The 19,605-nt window shown below is 33.0% G+C and overlaps 2 protein-coding genes across 4 annotated transcripts; one reads left to right on the top strand and one right to left on the bottom strand.

Moving 5' to 3' along the window:
• Window positions 1–406: 406 nt before the first annotated feature.
• Window positions 407–2,029, top strand: LOC130646229 (dynein axonemal assembly factor 3-like). Its single transcript, XM_057452400.1, has one exon. It carries the CDS (start codon window positions 432–434, stop codon window positions 1,767–1,769), a length of 1,338 nt encoding a protein of 445 aa, XP_057308383.1. The 5' UTR covers window positions 407–431; the 3' UTR covers window positions 1,770–2,029.
• A 2,213-nt stretch (window positions 2,030–4,242) lies between these two features.
• Window positions 4,243–18,842, bottom strand: LOC130646230 (coiled-coil domain-containing protein 83-like). 3 transcript variants are annotated; one of them, XM_057452401.1, is made up of 12 exons: window positions 18,826–18,842; window positions 15,431–15,554; window positions 12,068–13,330; window positions 11,811–11,895; window positions 8,167–8,335; window positions 7,656–7,735; window positions 6,892–6,979; window positions 6,402–6,493; window positions 6,209–6,277; window positions 6,006–6,127; window positions 4,996–5,212; window positions 4,243–4,512 (listed from the first exon to the last, which is right to left on the bottom strand). In XM_057452401.1, exons 3-12 carry the CDS (start codon window positions 12,169–12,171, stop codon window positions 4,363–4,365), a joined length of 1,176 nt encoding a protein of 391 aa, XP_057308384.1. In that variant the 5' UTR covers window positions 12,172–13,330; window positions 15,431–15,554; window positions 18,826–18,842; the 3' UTR covers window positions 4,243–4,362. The 3 variants fall into 3 exon arrangements, 2 of the variants coding, with proteins under 2 accessions (XP_057308384.1, XP_057308385.1); XR_008982765.1 differs by having other exon boundaries at window positions 4,372–4,512; window positions 5,935–6,127; XM_057452402.1 differs by lacking the exon at window positions 4,243–4,512 and having other exon boundaries at window positions 4,936–5,212; window positions 5,935–6,127.
• Window positions 18,843–19,605: the final 763 nt, after the last annotated feature.

Genomic DNA, 19,605 nt, shown 5'->3' with positions numbered 1-19,605 from the left:
CATTGCATTCATATTTTTACTGTTTTAGGATAGCAAGGTTTTCAACAGTGTGCTTTATTTTTGTATTCACTCATTCATTTATTCATTCATTCATAAATACCTTTATTCACTCAATTTTCTCCTTGCTGCATTAATTTTTTGCCCAAAATTGCTGTGGGAACTTTAATTTGCCCCAATATACAGATTATTTGGGTATTGTACAGGAGAAAAATAAACAGTTTTTGTAACTTATCTTCCATTTTTTTCTGGGAGGAATGATTTCTTTTGAGATATGCTCTATGAATTTTAATTTCGTTTGCAAAAAGCATTTTTGAAAATGCGCCAAAATTTTAAGTAGCAAAATATAAGTTAATAAAGCTAGCTTTCATTTCTTCTACTTTTGTTCATTTATTCATTTTTCGTTTATTTAATTTTATTAATTACCAATAGATATGTCAAAAGTGTACGGTAACACAACATCGTGGGGATTTTCACCTGCACAAGATTTACTGGATGTCTTAGACAGACATGTGAAGAGTGATAACAACGCGTTGAACATTCTGTTAGTTGGCTCTGGAGATGGAAGACATATATTGAAAACATTAACAAAACTGCACAAATCAAAACAAGAAATTAATTTTTACGTGATTGAAAACGACTTAGAAACGGTGGCAAGGCAAATCTTGCTTATAAATCTTGCTAACGAATCTCTGAATAAATATGGAGTACTAGAGAAAGCAGAACTTTTTCTTGAACTTTTTGGTAACAGCTTGATTCGTGATGTCACCGAAGACTACCTGTGCAAAAAAGCTGATGAGTTTATAAAATGGATTACAGATGAGAACTGCGTCGAAAGTGGGTGTTTGGCGTGGGATTTTTCAAATTTGAAATTTAAAGAACGTGACCAACTGGAAGGTATATTCAAATTCTGGAGAAATAAAGATGATAGTATATTTAATATCAAGGAGTACTGGGACCAACGTTTGCGACACCATCTTGGAGTTCGTTACGACTCCCGCGAAAACTGTTATGACTGGGAGTATAGTATGAAATTGAAAGGGAAAGCATCCATTGTAGGGTGGCACGAATACAAACAGTGGAGAGAGTTTGGAGTCGCTTTTAATGTAAGAGACGAGTCAGCTTATGTGAAAGCGAATAAAACACTGGCTTCTGGTGTTGTTGTGAAGAAAGATGGCGAACGCATCAACAGACGTGGTTATTGGGGTGACATTATAAACAGCCCGTTTATTTCGTTCGGAGTTGAATCCGACGACAAAAGTTTATTCAAAACGAATAATAACATTCACGTAAAAACATCAACTGATGTTTGCCTTCATAACATTACCTCGATAATCTATGAGCTGAATTACGGAGTGCCGTATTCGCAAAAAGCCGAAGACAAGGTAAAAGAGGTGACGAAAGAAAAAGAAGACACCGAAGAGTGTCCCGCTGTGAGCAGCGACAAATTGACAAATTCGCGAGTGTCTTTTTTACCCGCAGCGAGCGTGTCAGATCTTCATAGGAAATCCAAATATAAAAGCAAGTTCGACTTAATTTCGTTCTCTAATAGCATGGTTCATTTTTTGGATGATACTGTTAAAATGTTATTCTCTCCAAATGGATTGCTGATGATCGAGTCAACAAAGTTTATGTTGGACCTAAAGGACGATTTACACCAGGAGTATGAAAAAAAAATTAAAAGTATGGCAGAAGCAGTTGGTTGTGTGGAAGTTAAAAATTTTGATGTTGCTAAGGATTATTTTGCCGTGTTTAAATGTTCTGGTTGTTAAGATCTTTTTTTATATATACACAATGTGGTTCAAAGGAATACTTAACTAAGTTCATTTTCTAATGTTTCGAAAGTTCGTGAAGACATTTTTTAGGGCGTACTTCAGGCTTGGTATTTTTAGTACTTTTTACAAGGGCAGAGTGTAAATGTAATTTAAAAAAATTTTTTAAACAGTTCTAATATATTTCAGGCAAATTTATATTTTTTCAAGTTGTATAAATTGTAATTTATTGTAAAGCGTAATATATTTTAATACTAGAAGGATTCTTCTACTTTTAAAACAAACTTTTTAATGCTTTACCTGTAAAATCGAAATATTGGGGGGAATTTCTTTATTCGTGTCAAAATTAAGATAGCGATTTTTTAACAGAGGAAAATGATAACACCCAGCTAAGTTATATTCACCTTTCTTAAAAAAAATAGCTGGATTTTATGTATATGGTGCGCGAACATGCATCTGGGTATTTTGAAAATCTGATATATCGTTTATTAATGTTTTGGCTCTTGATAATTCTTTTTGAACTCTTTCAGCATTTAAAGTAATGTTTGTGAAAACGTCCCCTGCTTCCTCACCACGTTCATCAACATCTTCCCTCGAAAGAGAATCGAGTTTGGTTTTTAAATTCGGTAAATTATCACTTGTCTTGTGATTAACCTCAAAAAGCGGGGTAATTCCTTCATGTAAGCGTGTCGTGGAAGATAACGGAGTGCTACAGGCTAAGGGTGCGTCTTCCAAAAAAAATTTACTGTGACAATCTTTGCATAAGATACTACTCAAATCATTTGATGTTTCGGCCTCCACTTGTGTTTTTTCAGTAATGTTAACATCTACTTGTGTTTCTGCGAAGTACTTCATTAACATTGTCCGATACTGATCTTTGATCTGATTTTGCAAAATTTCTCTAGATTTTAAAATATTGTTCTCCCCCCTTAATCTCATAATTTGCCTCTTCAATTCATGTATTTCGTTGTCTTGCTCAACCAATTTAACTTCTTTGACATTCATTTCACTGCGCATTTCTTTCGCCTCATTTAGCAAGGCATTCACTCGATCATTTTTTGTTGTAATGTCTTCTTTAATATTTATGGCGCTAATTTCAAGGTTTTTATTCATCTCGCGAATATAGCGTTCTAACTCTCTGATTCTTTCTTTAAATTTTCGTTCTTTCACTTTAGCTTGATAATGGCCACTTTGGCGCTCTATTTCACCATGCTGCACAACTTTTACCAACGCGTCTTTTTGCTTAGAAGAAGAAAGTGGAAACCAAACCTCTTTTTTAAAAGATTTCATCTCTTTTTCAATAAGATAATTCATCAACTCTATATCTTCTGTGCTTAAGTCTGGTAAAGGTTTTAGACTGTGCCACATTGTGCGTCTGCTAGTTATCTGATGATAAGTGAATAACGCAATGCAATTTGACGTCATATTTTGCTTTGAGTAAAGTAATAATGCTGCGGTTGCTATTACTACAACAGACTGCTTAAAGTAAGGCTGTTTAAATAATAATATTTGAAATGTATCGGTTGTAACAAAACACGATCTATTTAATTCATCACATGAACGCCTACTTTGGCGTTTGATTGAAGTTGAAATAATACGTTAATAAACTATATTTAAAAATGAATAATTTCTTATTGTAACTATATTAACAAATTATTAGGTGTGAAGTTTCAAAAAGATTCATTAAAATAAATTTCAACAAAGTGTTTCTTTTGCATGTGTCGAAAAACTTTTATTTGGCTATCAGAAAATTCAAATAGAATGGTAAAATTCGTTCTGGAACTACATTTAAGGCAAATTGGTATTTTGAACAAATTTGAAGCTTCTAATACTGGTACCGCAGAAATGCAAAAAATCATTATTACCATTTTATTCCGTTAACATACCAAAGCAATCGGACCGAATAGGGTTCAAAGAAAGCGAATTTGAATTTGCGCGAGAAATACCGAGCAGAACCGAGTCTGAAAAATGTGGAGCTGAGGCGTACTGACGTCAGCAAAAATTATTCTACTTAAGATTTTGAATCTAACCAAATAATCTAAGATCCGATGTCTGCTGTGAGTATCTTCATTGACATATTTTGGTTGCCTGTTACTTACATAGAAATGACTTTGTAGATTCCGTCTTCATTTACCATAATTTTTCATGACGTGTAACTGTGCCTTAAAGCTGACCTGGCTGTGCCGCGTGTCTTGATTCGACGCATAAAAACCAATGTACTGGCATAAACTACTTATATATAAACAATGGTTGTTACAAAAGGCTCCAATTAGAAAATATTCATGGGGTACAGTTTGTTTCGTCTAAAAACGATGTTTAAACCCGTACCGAGGAGAGCTGAATATTTTATGAGTTCGGTTGGGCACAGTAGAGCTCATATAATGAGCACTACTTGGGACGCACTTTAAGACAAGGGATTTCTTGTTCTTCATTAGGTCGCGAACATGCCAATATCAAGATAGGAACCCATATGGAAAAGAATTAAATTTTATATACTATTAACAGAGTAGATATATACACAACAATATTCATCAAAAAAATAAATAAAATACATCTAATTACAAAAATATTTTAAACACGCCCTTTTATGTTCTCACAACAAATCTTCTTTTTTGACATCCCAGTTCTTGTAAGTGGTAGATGAAGAACTATCAAATTCGTTTTCTTCGTAACGATGAAGAGGAACTTTTGTGCCTGTGACACAGAGTAGTTTGATCTCCATCGGATCTAATCTATATTCTTCCTAGATGAAACGAAAAAAACAAAATCATCTTTTGAAATAGGTTGATGAAGAAAGCGTGCAGTAGTAGATCATGTTTATAAAATAAAAATGACATTTCTCTTTTACGCCTGTGTGGTACCGCCATTTATCAGGTGTTTGAAGATTACCCAAAGGGAAGAATTTTGGCGGAAAGATAATTTAGCAGATCTGGTGGTATCCCACAATAAGTTTTTCTAACACCCGCTAAATTAAATTTCTTTTGAATAAATTATTTAATACTACTAAATTAAATTCCCGCTAAAATCAGGGTTTTTTTTAACAACTACCAAATTAATTATTTTACGGCTTTCGTCATGCAAAAATTGTGATTGGTAAGAGAATATGATTTTTATGAAAAGTTGCTGATTTTAGTATTTGAGTTTTTTTTAGCAAAGTTTATAATTATTGTAAAATTTGATAATTTTGCCCGATTAAAAAAAAGGAACTTTCATATATTTTAGTTACCTCAGTAGTAATATTCTCAAATTCTGGGTAATAAATATCCAACCATTTCAAGTTATCAGAAAGATCCTCCATATCTTCACTCATTTCATTGTCGGCCGCTTTTCTATCGCCAATCGCCTTTCTATCGCTGATCGCTTCTCCATCGCTGATTGCTTCGTTGTCGCTACCACAGTCGGACGAAGCTTCTTCATCTTCTTTACACGCAAGATAAAACTGTCTATAAAAGAAAACCATTGAAGATATCCTTGCCATTAATTATTTATTGCAAATTACGGCTGAAATAGAGAAACTACTATCCACATAACGTATCAACATTCGCGAAGAAATATTTACCGCACATCTACAAACAATCTGCTTTGCTTTGTACACCCTCTATCTTAAGCTTCTCTCCACTGAACCATACCTCGATGACTAAACTAATCTCGGAGTTCTTTCGAGAGTATTGACTGATTGCACTTACTTTCCCTCTTCATCTCAAACCTTGATCTTAAGCCTGTCTCCAACAAAGTAACTGACACTGTACTGGACTTCCCTCACTATCTCAAACTTTCAGTCTGTACAAAATTAATGTTTCTTATTTCACTTATTAGGAAAAGCAGTTAGGATAGAAGGTCGAGAAATGATTTTGAAGTCATTTAAACAGAGTCAAATGTAGAAAGTCGAGAACTTTTTAAACTAGCACGAAGAAGAGCCTGTGAAAACACTGATTCAAGAAGTATGAATTAACTTTCTTTACAGAAAAATTGAACTTTAAAACAGGACGTCATTTCCTTCATTTATGTTATGGTTTTTTCGCAGAAATATATACTGTATTTAATTACGAACTATACATTAAAACAAATTTGAACAAGCGGGACTTGTTTAATAGAGAAGGTAAATATGTTATACTTAATCACAAGATGTTTATTTATACTTGTCAAACGCAAAGATGAAGAGTACCTAAGTGCGACCTGGTGACAGCATAAACACTTCTTCGTTGATGCTCAACGCTACTTAAAACACATGCACACCTTGTTTCCTTCACATCTTCTAATTGTTGTTCAAATAAATCCGCCATTACTTTTATGCTTTCTTTCTCCAGTCGTTCAACCTCAGCTTCAACTGCTACGATATGTCTGCGATTAATTTTCACCTACAAAACAATTGGAGATGTATACTCCTGCTTCGGTGGTAATCTAGCTGAAACACACTGGATTGATAAGATAATACAAACCTCTCGTAGTAACCATTTGTTGTCAAGAAACTCTTGGCCATTATGTTTATCAAGATTACTGATAGCACCCTAAATTTATAAAAACAGCACATTTTCATCGAGATTTAACTACACAAAAACTCCCCGCGTAAAACACTCACATCACGTAACTGGGACTACTGTAAATGTAAAAAGATATATATTTTATGTTTACCTCGGATGCAAGCTCTTTATGCTTCGTTATATTTTCTTCGTTTTGCTTTGTGATTGTACATTTTATCACTTCCAAACTTTTACTGAAAAAATCTGAAATAAGAAACATTAACATGTATGTTACAGTGTAAGCTTTTCTCATGTCAGGTAGTCTTAAAAGAAATGATTTTGGCGGGATTAATTCTTGGTGGGATTGGTTTTTGGCGGGATTAATTTTTGGCGGGATTGATTTATGGCGGGATTGATTTTTGGCGGGATTGATTTTTGGCGGAATTGATTTTTGGTGGAATTGATTTCCGCGTGTGACTATGTACGGCGAACAAGTTTGCAATTATTATTATACAAAAATAATACAAATAGCTCAGGACCAAGGCTTTAACAAGGCTTGTATAAAAAAAATACCAATATTTTGAAGTTTACTGAGAAATTGAAAAAAAAAAAAACAGAATTATGTGAACGTACCGCCAGCTGCTGTACTCGAGCTTTCTCACCTTTCATTTCTGCATAAGAAGTTTCCATGTCTCGCATCTCTTTCTCCAAAACCTCAATATGTGTTCTGTCTACCGTTTGACCATGTTCCTACACACAATTAACAAGTTGAGAAGCTTTTACAACCTGAATAATTTAGTTCACAATGTCATGGGTCACACTCTCTTTAAATTAGTTACTCGACAATGCGAACATTGTACATCAACTCAAGCAAGAGTCAACCGTGCAAAACGCACCAATTTCACATCATGTACATTTTGTTTTTAACTCCAAAATTGTTTTCCAGTTGTTTCACTCTACTCATTCTGTTTGTGTGCAACACGTGTCACTCGGTTTTGCAAAATACGCCCCACTGTCTATTTAATAATAGCCGTCGTCTGTCTGTGTGTCCGCGAAAGGTGCTTCCTGTTACGGAAACACGAAATGCGATATATAAAGGACAGGCGACCCGAGGATTTTTCCACAAGTTAACGACTAGTTCTATAACATTTTCTCAACGGCTAATTGCAAACTAAGCTTTAGCCAGGCTTTTAAATGGGCATGGATTTCCCCTTTAACTTAATTTTAGGGATGTTAAGAAGTAAAATCCACCGAAGTTCTTTCTATTAAAAAAAAATGCGATGGGATTGATTGTGCTTTAAAATATATATGAAATAGTTTCGACATTTGCTATCCATCGTTTCTCGTATTTAAGAATGTTTTAAGTGAATAGCTTGATGGTCAAGATGTGTATCTTATAATTTCATTCAATCTGTCATTTTAATACCTTGTAGTTTAATAATTCTTGTAACTCTTTAGACAGCACTTCTATATCTTCATCCAATACTTCGATCTGACGATGTACCTCTAAAAATCACATAGTATCCCCTTTATAAGATAAGGCTAAAAAAAACACGAACACGAAAACACGAACCCAGTCTGAAGCGTGGAAAGAAACCTCTTGAAATGTTTGAAAATTAGAATGTTGCGAAAAAAATGTTGCTATTCTTGTGAAAATGGTACAGGCAATAAACACCACTATTAAGTACATTGTATGCATAAAAATGGTACAGGCATAAACACCACTATTAAGTACATTGTATGCATATATTATGCATATAATATGAATATATTATGCATATAATATGAATATATTATGCATATATTACTGACATAGGAGTTTTAGAAGCAAAATGAGGCTAAAAAGAATATACACACTATATTGAAAAGTGTGCGTCGGTTTTGATATTCCTAAAATTTGAAGCTGGGACTCTCTTGCAATCAAAAATAAACATTACCTCTCAAATGTAAATCTTCAGCCTTAATTGCTACTAGCTTTTCTTCCAGAGCTTTTTCCACAGCTTCAAAAGGTGTCTGTTTCTGTGATCTTGAAACCTCCTCCATTTTGCGAGCTTTTTCCACTACATCCTTGATATGACGGTTTTGTTCATTTCGCAAAAACTCGTTCTAAAAAAAACTCCTTTCATTTTACAGTAGGACTTGTAAACTAAAATAAAAATAAAAAACAAAAACAAAAACTCGCATTAATTACTGATGTTAAAAATTAAAATGCACTTAATAAGCGTTTCTTTTTTGTTGTTGTTTTTTTGTTAAACCGCTGAAGATGGCGATAAAAGAATTGCGCTGATTTTTCAGAGCATTGAATATCAAACATCACTGTATTACTCACAACAAAGATTATACTGACCATAAAAATATTCTTGATTTATTAAAAAACTAATTATCATGGCCGCTTTATCAAATTAATAGGCTTATAGATAAAATGGATTTGATATAAAATTGGTCGATGCATTTTACCCATAAATCCGTTTCTATAATAAAAGCCGTTTTCTGTTTGTTTCTTCATGATACCATAGTCATATTATACATACATAGTTGAAAAAGCATAAAGTAATGTTTTTTCAAACAAATACCAACATAAAACATGAGAGGGTGCTACTCATTTTAAAAACTTCTTCGTCCTCTATTCAAAGAATCAGTTAAATGAAACTTGTACTGAATTAAACGTCACAGTAGACACAACAATAACATAACTGTCAAAGGGTGTCATTTCAACTAAATGATGCTTTATCGGTGGAAGACTTAATTACATTTCCTGGCTCACAAAAAACCATGCCATTTCACAGCTTAAAGACAATTAATTCTGATATAATCACAACCAAATCTCGGTATAGGTTACGGGAAATAGCAAAGCATGGTTTTCCTTTGTTACGTGGTGTCATTCGTAAAGAGTGAGCCAATGACACAAATTTTTAGGACTTACGTACAGAGCACTTTGGTTACACTCAAGTGCAAGAAATGAACACATAAAATTTGGTACTTATTACAAAAATACCAATGGGTTTGTTTACAAAAGAGAACAACCTCGATGTTTTTTGATGTTGTTCTTACAGGTAGTTTAGCTACTATAGTTACATTTAGGATTAAACTAGCATTTATTACTTAATACTCAGTAAAATAGGTCAAGTTTGAATATTAAACTTTTTTGCGATAGCTAGCTAAACTATGCATGAAAGGACAAGGCTGAGCTTGTTAGCTGGGTTAAAAGTCAAAACTTAATGAGGAAAATTACATCACATTTTTTAAGATTATACTACACATATTTAAGAACACTTGCAGGAAAATGCATTGTTAATCAAGTTACCCCGTATGTCTAATATGGAAGATTTCTTCATAAAAAGCATCAGAAACTTTTTTCATGTGGATTCTTTTACATTAACAAAAATTAAAAATTTGAAGATAAACTTTTGCAATTTTGTCATTCATTAGTTTTCAAATTTCTCGCTGGAAATTTTTAAGGTTTAAAACCCATGTCTCACAGTAACTTTTTCGTTCTTATCCTAATGTTAATACATAAGCTATGCAACAACTTTTGCAGGAAAATAAAAACACATCAAGAGAAAAAGTTTGTTATTAAAATATTATAAACTAGTCGTTAGCCCGTGGTAAATCCACGGGTTCGCCCATCCTTTTTATACCGCATTGCTGGGGCACTTGGAAAGAATGGAGGAGGATAATTGGGTAAGAAAGTGTAGAGACTTGATAGTTCCTGGGGCGAAGCCCAGAGGCAGACCGAAAAAGACTTGGCAGGAAGTTATAAGGACAGACTTGATAGAGAGGAAGTTGAGTTTAGATCTAACACAGTCTAGATCAGATTGGAAGAGGGTCATTAATATACCCCGTCCAACCCATGCTAGCATGGAAAACGGACGTTAAGCCGAGAATGATGATGATGATGATGATGATGATGATGATTGCGTGCTTCTCACTATTGCACAGCTAAGCTACCATTTTGCGTGACAGACAGACAGACAGACGTATACGGGTATTACAATATAGATTAATTTCAAACCGATTAGTCCCTGCAGTCATTTTGGTGTCAACGGTATGAAAACTATGCTAAAACTATACTATAAGTAAAAGTCCTATTACTTCAGTAAAAATTGAAATAATGACTTGAAACTTAGTATTACATGTTTTTAGACCAGTTTGATGAAATGAACCCAAAATTTTTTGGCCATTTTTGGAGACGCCGATAAACTTTTTTTGACAGCATATCAATTTTGACAAGCCATGTTACAGAAAACATTCTCAGTGATTCTCAGGATTAAAAAATAATTCAAACAGATAAAATGTGTCCCAGGTTTAGGACCAAATACCTTATCCAGCTCAGAGAAAGTGGGAATGTGCTTCTAAAGCACAGTGCTAAATACATAATCTAAATTTTATGCCGTATAAATACAAAGTGGTTAGAAAGTTATTTTTTTGTACACCTGGACACGTTTACTTTGCACTAATCGCCCAGTCTGGTGCCACTCACAATTAATTTTTGAATATCCACAGGAACTTTTTATGCAAAATAAAAAATGCTAAACAACTGTATTTGCTTTGCAGAAGTAACAATAGCCTTTATCTTTATCATAAGTCCTGTGAATGTTGGTTTATGAAAAAGATATTATACCCTTAATGCTATAAGTGCTCCACTGGATTTGTAACACATTACACTAAGTGTCCTCCATGCGAAACAGTTCACGCTTTACTAAGTCTTAACCTGAAGACTTTAGGTCTTCCCACTTCAAGCAAATATTACTTCTGGCTATACTTTCCCAAATTTTGTTATTTCATAAAAGAAAACTGAAAATCTACAAAATTATTTATATATATATGCAGAAATTTATTTATGAAATATAGGTTTCAGTTTGTTGTGGAAACATGTTTACCAACATGCAATGTCTTGCATACCTAACTAGCTATATACTCAAGTCTTGAAGTTCACTGTTATGGGAGGTCCAAATAACTAGCTACCTAGCTATGTTTATCTAAAATGACAGAATGCTTTGAAAAAATCTTTTGTGCAGCTAGCTACATTAAAGTAATATATTTAGCTCCTGTACTTTATCACTTAATTAATTAATAAAAATTTTTACCCTGGAGTGGTGGCATGGTACTGGCTAGGTAGCTTAAAATCACAAAATAAATATTATCCAGATGTGACCATCCCTCATCATCAGACAACGGAAAGGCGTTTCTGTTCTTTACTTCTCATTGTGGGGTACCTCAAATTCTTGTAAATCCAATGAAAAAAAAATTACTTAAGAATTCCTCTTCTTTCCCTTGCACTACTCATGGCATTTCTTTGCATGTCTTTAGTTTCAAGCCACGATCCCTGACCTTCCAACCGCGTCTCAGTCAGAAGTTTCAGCGCTAGCCAAAATGACGGACAACGTCGAGGAACTCTGGGTAATTTTGAAAAAATGTGGTTCTGCCTTATCATTTTCAGATATTTGCTGCTGATATCAGCATATTTTGGCCCTTGGGTGCCACACCTCCATATATATATAGGAGTTAATTATCTTTAATTTGGTGATTTTCCATAAAAAAATGAAAACAACTGACAAAATACAAAGGGACTCTTACTTACTTTTTGTTTCTGTCTGTCATTACGAAGCTTTAAATTATCAATATTCTCTTTGAGTTCATTTGCCTGCGCTTCTTTCGCTTCGACTCTATTAAGAAATTCACATAAACGTGAAAAGAATTCACATAAACGCAAAGTGTACATACATGTAGTTAAAATAAGGGGGATTGAAATCACCAATGCTAAGTAACATTTTCTATTAGTTCCTCAGTAGAAAACATAAGAAAAAGAAAGTATGAAAAGGAAGTTTTTTAACATACTGATACAGCATGACTGCTTCTTTTAACGTCCATGTATCAGCTGTTTCTTTACTTTTCTTTCCATTTCCAGATTTCGCCTTTTTTCTTCCTTTCTTCTTGGGCATTTTAATAAGATAGAAAAATCATTTTCTTTTGGTTGAATTGTTGGCAAAATCTATCCATCATCCATTTTTATTGATAACTATATTTATGGCAAGTAGTAATCTTGGATTGTAAATAAATGGTCATTATAATGAAAAAAGTACAAATATCTCAAAGAAACTACAATTTTCACATTTTTTATATTTTGACCCAAAATATGAATATGTCAATATGTCGTTTTCTAACATATCAATGACACCTTATCAGCTTCTAACATGTTTTGAAACAATCAAAAACACTAAAAACTTTAAAAACATAATAGGGGGACAAAACATTAAAAACAAGATGAAAAAAAAACGCTTTCACAATAAAATGATTGAACAGCATTTTAAAGAATTTTAACTAAGAGTTTATAAAAACTAAAGTTTGCTTTACATAAGTGCAAATATGTATACATATATATATAAATTGATAATTACTACATTTAAAAAATATAGAACCAATAGTGAGAAGGAAGTGATTTGGTGATACCAAGTAATTGTCTAATATAACAATAAATGAAACGCATTAGGAATATTTTTCCCTAGCACTTAATAAAATGAACTCATCCTGTTATAAAATCCAACACATGACTTTCTTTTCAAACTAAATTTTGTTCGAATTAACCAGAACAAGTTGTTTATTTATTTTTCCGAAGCGAGAAGATAGCTACATATCTTTGCCTTATTAGTGATGCAACAACATTAATTTGTTTAATGGGGACATGAAAAGTTAAATTTCTAAAGTGCCTTGTCATCCAAAGGGTGCAATCTAAAAATTTGAAGCAGTAGTCATTAGATTCAAATCTTTCAAATTTTATTAAGGATATCTTGCAGGACATAAAATAGGGCCCAAAGAAAAAATAATTTGACAGCATTCATGCAGACAGCAAATCAGGGTATATTCTAATTAGACAATAACGATTTACTGACCACTGGATTACATGCTGAATACATGTCTAACTTTTTGCAACAAAGCAGAAGACATCAATATTGTGCTTACGGTAATGTTAACTTAATAAATATACATAACAACTGTACAACAATAATCAAAATGTTCTCCACTACTACATTTATATAGCCAAACCAAACACGCTGACGATACAGTACATTGTTTTATTTTCCCATCGCACCGTACAGCTTCCTATAATAGCAATAATAGTAGTAATTAATGGAAAAGATTTTTAAATGTAACTGTTAATTTACCAGAAAAAGCAGAAACAGCAGAAAATGTAATGGCTTCTACACACAAAAATATGTCACGTATGCCTTTGGTAAGCAACGTGTCTACTTTGTTTGTTTTGCTTTGTTTAAAATCTTTTAATGAATCACTTTATTTATTGATTTATATCACAAATATTTCACAAGAAAATATATAAAGTAATTTTTAATGGAACGCTAATAATAGATGCAGTGAAAGCTTTAAAACAAGTCACTATTTTTCTTTGTCTTTTTATCTTAATAAAAAAACTTATTTTGATGGCTTTTTTCTTTACAGAAATATTTTGATAGAATGTCTTTATATTTTTTTTTACTGACTGCGCTAATGATAAAAATGAAAATTGGATTTTTTTAATTCCTTGTTTTCCAAGAAGTTAATAACTTAATCAAAAGCATTAACAACAAAATTAGTGTGGGTAATCCATCAAGGAGGTGTTTTTTACAACTCAAAACCTCTTTTGCGGCAGGTACCCTTCAATTTTAAAAGTCAAAGTCAACATGTAACACAGTATTAATGCTTTAGTGCCCAAACCACTCCCAGCAAGTCTCGTATATATTTTTACTGAATTTCATAAAAGCTATCGTTGAAAAAAAATATCAAAATCATCTTGTCTTGCGCTGCACCCAGCAGTATGAAGTATATTTTCAGAACAGCTATACATACCATCTGAAGAATTATCCCAGTAACAAGAGCTTGCAGTATGAAGGCCAGCACCATTTTTTTGCATGATAACACAAGTTACTAAAGCAAAAAAAGATAAAAAAAAGATAAAAAAAAAATAAAAGGAAACATGAACAATTCTTTAAATTAATTTATACACAGTCAGTATGCATGTCCGCATTTTCTACCTCCTTGCACAAATAATGATCAACACCCATGCCTATTGTGAAAATGACACAAAAAATTAGTCTCTTCCTTTAAAGGATTTTTATTTATTATGCAATTTTTTAGAACAAATTTTCTAATTTATGAAGCCCTGATTTATATAGATTGTGTTTTTCATCTATAATATGCCACAGGATTAGTAAACCGTAAAAAATGATGATCATATATATATATTAAAATATAAGTCCATCTTTTTCAAGTTAGCATTTGACAGTTGCAATCTTTGTAATTTGCATAGATATCAGCAGTTTCCAGCGCAATTATTTGTTGATAAGATCGCAAATGGAAAGTCCATAATTCTTGTGTGATCATGCATGCAAAACAGAAGTCAAGAAAATTAACAATGAAAAAAATTCTAAATGCAGTTTAGTTGCCTGGCAATACATAAGGCATTAAATCCTTAAAATCTTTAAATATAAATCAATGGACAAATATTATAAGGTTTAATTATATATATTGTTAAAAACGGTGAATAACTACTTGTGGTTAAATTATCATCATGGAAACGTTAAAACTTATTATGCTGTTGTTTTTTTTTGTCTCAAATGGTAATATTTATTATCAACATGAACTAATGTGACGTTATTAAACACAGGGTTTGAATTTGCAGGTTGCAATGTCTAATTTGCAAATACACAGACTGTTTTGTGAATGATTCTGCAAAGAAAATGTTCAAATTGCAACAAGATAACCATTAACTAGGAATCTTTGGCAAGTGGCCTATAGTGCACCCATACTACAGCTGCTAAAAGGTTCTTCCTTACAGTTAGCAACTGTTTGTGGACTAACAATATATTTCTAATTGGAGTAAAAGCCATTACACTTTCTTGTTTCTTGCTTTAAATTGAAGGGGTGTAGCTAAAACTTGTATTTAATAAAAAAACTAAACTAAAATCAAAAGACTGCATTAAGAACGGTATAAATATGTTACTACAGGATGCGTGAAAGCATAATATCTGAGGAATAAGTAGTAAGTTTACCAAAGTTAACAGTTAAATTCCAAAACTTTGTTAGCAACATTTCACTGACATGAGTTACAAAACTATATACTCCAACCTTAAAATAGACGCTTAGTATGCTGAATTACAAGGCTTTAGCTGTCAACACAGCTACAAGTATAAAAATTGAAATTAATACCAATATATTTAAAAGGTTTTCCCAGTTTCGTCAATTGATTCAGACATTGCTCTACAACACTTGATGTCCATTGATTTACTTTATTATGCTGGTATGCATTTCCACCTATTGAACCTTCTATTGACTAAAGGTAAAACAAAATACAATTTTTTAAAGTATAGTTTAAAAACTAGCAACCTAGAAAAAAGGCATAATGGGCTAAAAACCAAAATGACCACCCACAAATCAATTTAAGAATTTAATTTAATTTAACAGGTTTTTCTGGTGAAAAACCTGTTACATTGATTATGAAAGCTTTAAGCTTTCCTCAAAAAATAAACATCACTGAAGCCTCAAAGCTTTCTATGCAGTATACAAAAATTTCTCTTTGCATGGAGTCTTATTTACCCAGATAAGTCAACAAAAGTTTGGTATGTATGTTATTTAAAGAAACATAACACCAACTACGTATTACAGACAATCCCAATATTTTGTAACAGAGCTTTAAGCAAATTATTAAACTAGGGAAAGCAGGTGGTCATGATGCAATTATCTGAAGGAATTTCACTTAATTGGTACAAATACCCTAAATAGTATTTATTACAATGGTTTGTTGTATCCATAAAAATGGATACAACAGTGTTGGTGTTGGTGTGACTGGTAACTTGCTAATATGGTGAAAAGATACGAGACCATAGTCAAATCACAACTGTATCATATAGCCGCCTTCAAATTTCAAAATAATTTGCTCCAGCAAATAATTGCTGAAATATATTAGTGTATTATTACGAATTTACTTTGGGAGACCTTTGCAAGAAAATATGCTCAAGACAATAGTCAAAGGACTAACAAATCTTGGTAATAACTTATAGCAGGCTTCCATATTTCTCTCAGCATTTTATTTTCGTTTTGGAAAACCACATTGAGTACTGAACATATTATTTGCACCACGCCATCACCCTTAGGAAAATCTCCCTGATTTTGTTTCCACGCTAGCCACTAGTCACTCCGTCATTTTTAACTTTTGACTGAACCAAGGGACTTAATTCCAAAATTTAGAAGGCTCGATAATGATGCGAACCTTCGTCCTGGTTTATAATTGGGTCTAGGCTTTATAGCTTTTATGCTAATGGCCTGCCGGGCTCATCTCAAGATAATGTTTGCTAATGCTACTACAGGGTATTCTTATTTCTATCATATGGATGCCCTACTGGACAACATACAACAAATAATTTGAATAGTTGGGCCAAGCTAAATGGAATGGTTATCCATCCGGGAGAATCTAGAATACTGATACTATCAAAAAGAAACTTACAAGGAATCAATTTGGAGAACCAACAATTGGAATTGTGAGTAATTATAAAGTGTTAGTAATCGACAATAAGCTCAATTCAAGCAACCAAACCAGTTGGTAACTGTAGCTGTCAAGTTAAATAGTTAAAGCTGATGCTACCATTAGACATATAATACCAAAGAAGATTTTTTTTATTTAATTATCTTCTTTATGCTAAACTTTTTTACTTTATATAGATAAAAAAATTATAAAATGAAGTATGTACACAATAACTAGATAGATAGATAGATGTGCATATTTTACATGGCTAGCCTCACAAATATCGAGGGATATACCCTGTCTATTATTTCCAGGAGGGGCCATGGCTTAGATGGAGAGTCCTAGAGTATTTAATGCTCATTTTGAGCTACGCAGACCCAATTAGTAGGGCCCACGCTCTACTAGACAACTCCCGGCAACATCCAACGGCCCACACAGTGTGCCATCTTCCCAATTTCCCTCACATGGCTTGGGTTAACCCAGGGCTATGGTAACATTCACTCGCCCATGTTGAATCGCCGTCAAGAGGAAGCTTCAGAACTTCCGTTGTCATTGTTAATATTTTGTTAAATAATGAGCTATTTTTGCATGTTGAGAACATTAGAGCTCATGTCTCGCACACACAAACTTTTATTACCTCATGTAAACTTTACAAATGCCATTGTTATGTTTAATTAATATAGTAATGTGTGATCAATAAAAAATTAATACAAAACAGATTGTGCAAAGCTTAAAATCCCTGTATTTTGTTCTAAAATAACAAGAAAACATCCCTTAGAAGCTTAAAAATCATAGCATTTAAATCATAGCATCTAAAATGATGAGAAAACAACCCTATGAAGATTAAAGATTAGTTCTTGGATGACCTATGATTGTCTATTTTGTGCTGAAATGACAAGAACCGTTCTAGCGAAGCTTAGGAGTCGCTGTATTTTGTTATAAAATACAGCAATCAAAGATAGAAAGATGTGCATAATCAAAGAGACAGATTATATTTGAATTATCTTTTTATTTTGCATGTTTCAATTTTTAATTTTTAAAGTTATAGGGGAGATGTCAGAAAAATATGCTTCGTTTTTAAATTAAAAAAAATCTTTTAAGCTTATCCAAGTCGCTCAAAAAAAACTTTAAAATAATTATGTGTGCCTTCCGCCTGTAAGTACAGTTTTGCTTGCTTCACCCATGCTTTTTCAGCGTTCACCTCTGCATAAGTTAAGAACTACATGGCTGGATTTCTTGTGTAAGACTTGGTTACCAACAACAAAGGGGCCAGACAATTGTCTACGTAGTTTTTTCAACTAAGTCAGGAGCCACTGAATACACCTTTACGATAATTCGGGAAAACTAACACTCCATCGCAGCTTATTTAGCGATCGGAGGAGGTAAACATCACACTTTTATAAGAGTTTAATAAGGAGAAAACATGTTTCTTTGTTATAACTTTTCTTGCCGCGTTTTTGTTTTTAATGAAAAGTACACATAAGTTGTATCTTATTATTATTAAAGTTGCCTGAAAATTTTGAAAGAAATTGATACGACGGAAATTCAAAAAGTGGAGAAAACACGCTTTCGTCTCTAACAAACTCTCATAAAAACACGATTTATTATCTCCTTTTTTCCGATATTGTAAAACGATGGAGGAACGCATGAACAATTGAATTATCGTAAAGGTATATTTGCTAGGATAGTCAGGTTGGTTATGAATAGGCTTACTCCTAGATTAAAAGACTAAAACTATTCAACAAATCTGAGATCTGAGCAAATGGGAGTGTCCGTATTGGAAGTTTTGTTCGATAAAAGTAGATAGAAAAAATGTATGCAAGCCAAGTATTTGTATTTAAGGCGTGTACTACGCATGCCTAATTTTATGGTTTATGGTGTGCTGTCTGTTGCACTCGCCAACAAGATTTTGGTGTGTGATGGCCCGCCAAAAACCAATATAGCTAGCAGCACTGTGGTTGTTAAGTGTGCAGGTAAAAAAAAATTGTAAATCCTATTATTGTTGGGAGACAAAACCTAATTGTCGACGGCCCCTATTTTGAGGGATTTGTTAGCTAATTCAAAAGCAAAAATATATACTAACGTCTTTGATGATATTGCTGACTTCTTCAACCACAAATGAGGTCTATAAACAAATCAAAATAAACCAACATAAAAAAGGGAAAATGAATGCCCAATCCAGGTGGACAGTGTTGATGCAAATCTTAATGATAAAAACAAATTTTAAGAAGTTTAAAATCCAGTTTAAGGGTACTTTAAATACCTCCTCAGAGCCTTGAAAATCATCCATATTTTGTCTGGTGTCAGCTTCAGTTCAGTCGCTACTGAGTTTTTATAAAAAAGGAACAAATAAATAAATACTGTAAAACTTTCAGCTAACGCGAAACGTGTATTTTGCGGACTTGAATTGTTTAACAGAGAACATATGATACCATCACAAAACAGGGCCTTGTCCCGTAATGTCTGCCCCGTATATCTGACAAAAGTTAACCGAAGGCGCAATTGTCAACTGGGCGTCAGTAGATCACAGGCGTAGAATAGCCCTGGGAACGAGATTGGCTCAATGTTGCATATCTGCATTTTACAGGCTCAGTTGTTGCTTACCTCTTTGTAGTGTAGAAAATTTACATGTTTGATTAACAGTGAGATTCGCCAACTGAAATCAAACTACATTTTTTTGTCAGCGTATAGTATAAAACTTGACTTTTAGAACGTCCTGATATAGTCCCTATTACTTGTCCTTTTTCTTTTTGATTTGTTATTATATAATATTTTTATTACTTACTCATTTTAGTATGCTTATAAGTTTTGTTTCTTGAACGATTTGCTTATAAGATGTTGTTTATTAAACAAAAGTGTGTGA

The sequence above is a fragment of the Hydractinia symbiolongicarpus genome, chromosome 5 (assembly GCF_029227915.1).
Source record: "Hydractinia symbiolongicarpus strain clone_291-10 chromosome 5, HSymV2.1, whole genome shotgun sequence".
In the NCBI taxonomy this organism is placed as follows: Eukaryota; Metazoa; Cnidaria; class Hydrozoa; order Anthoathecata; family Hydractiniidae; genus Hydractinia; species Hydractinia symbiolongicarpus.
This window is presented reverse-complemented; position numbering and strand designations above follow the sequence as displayed.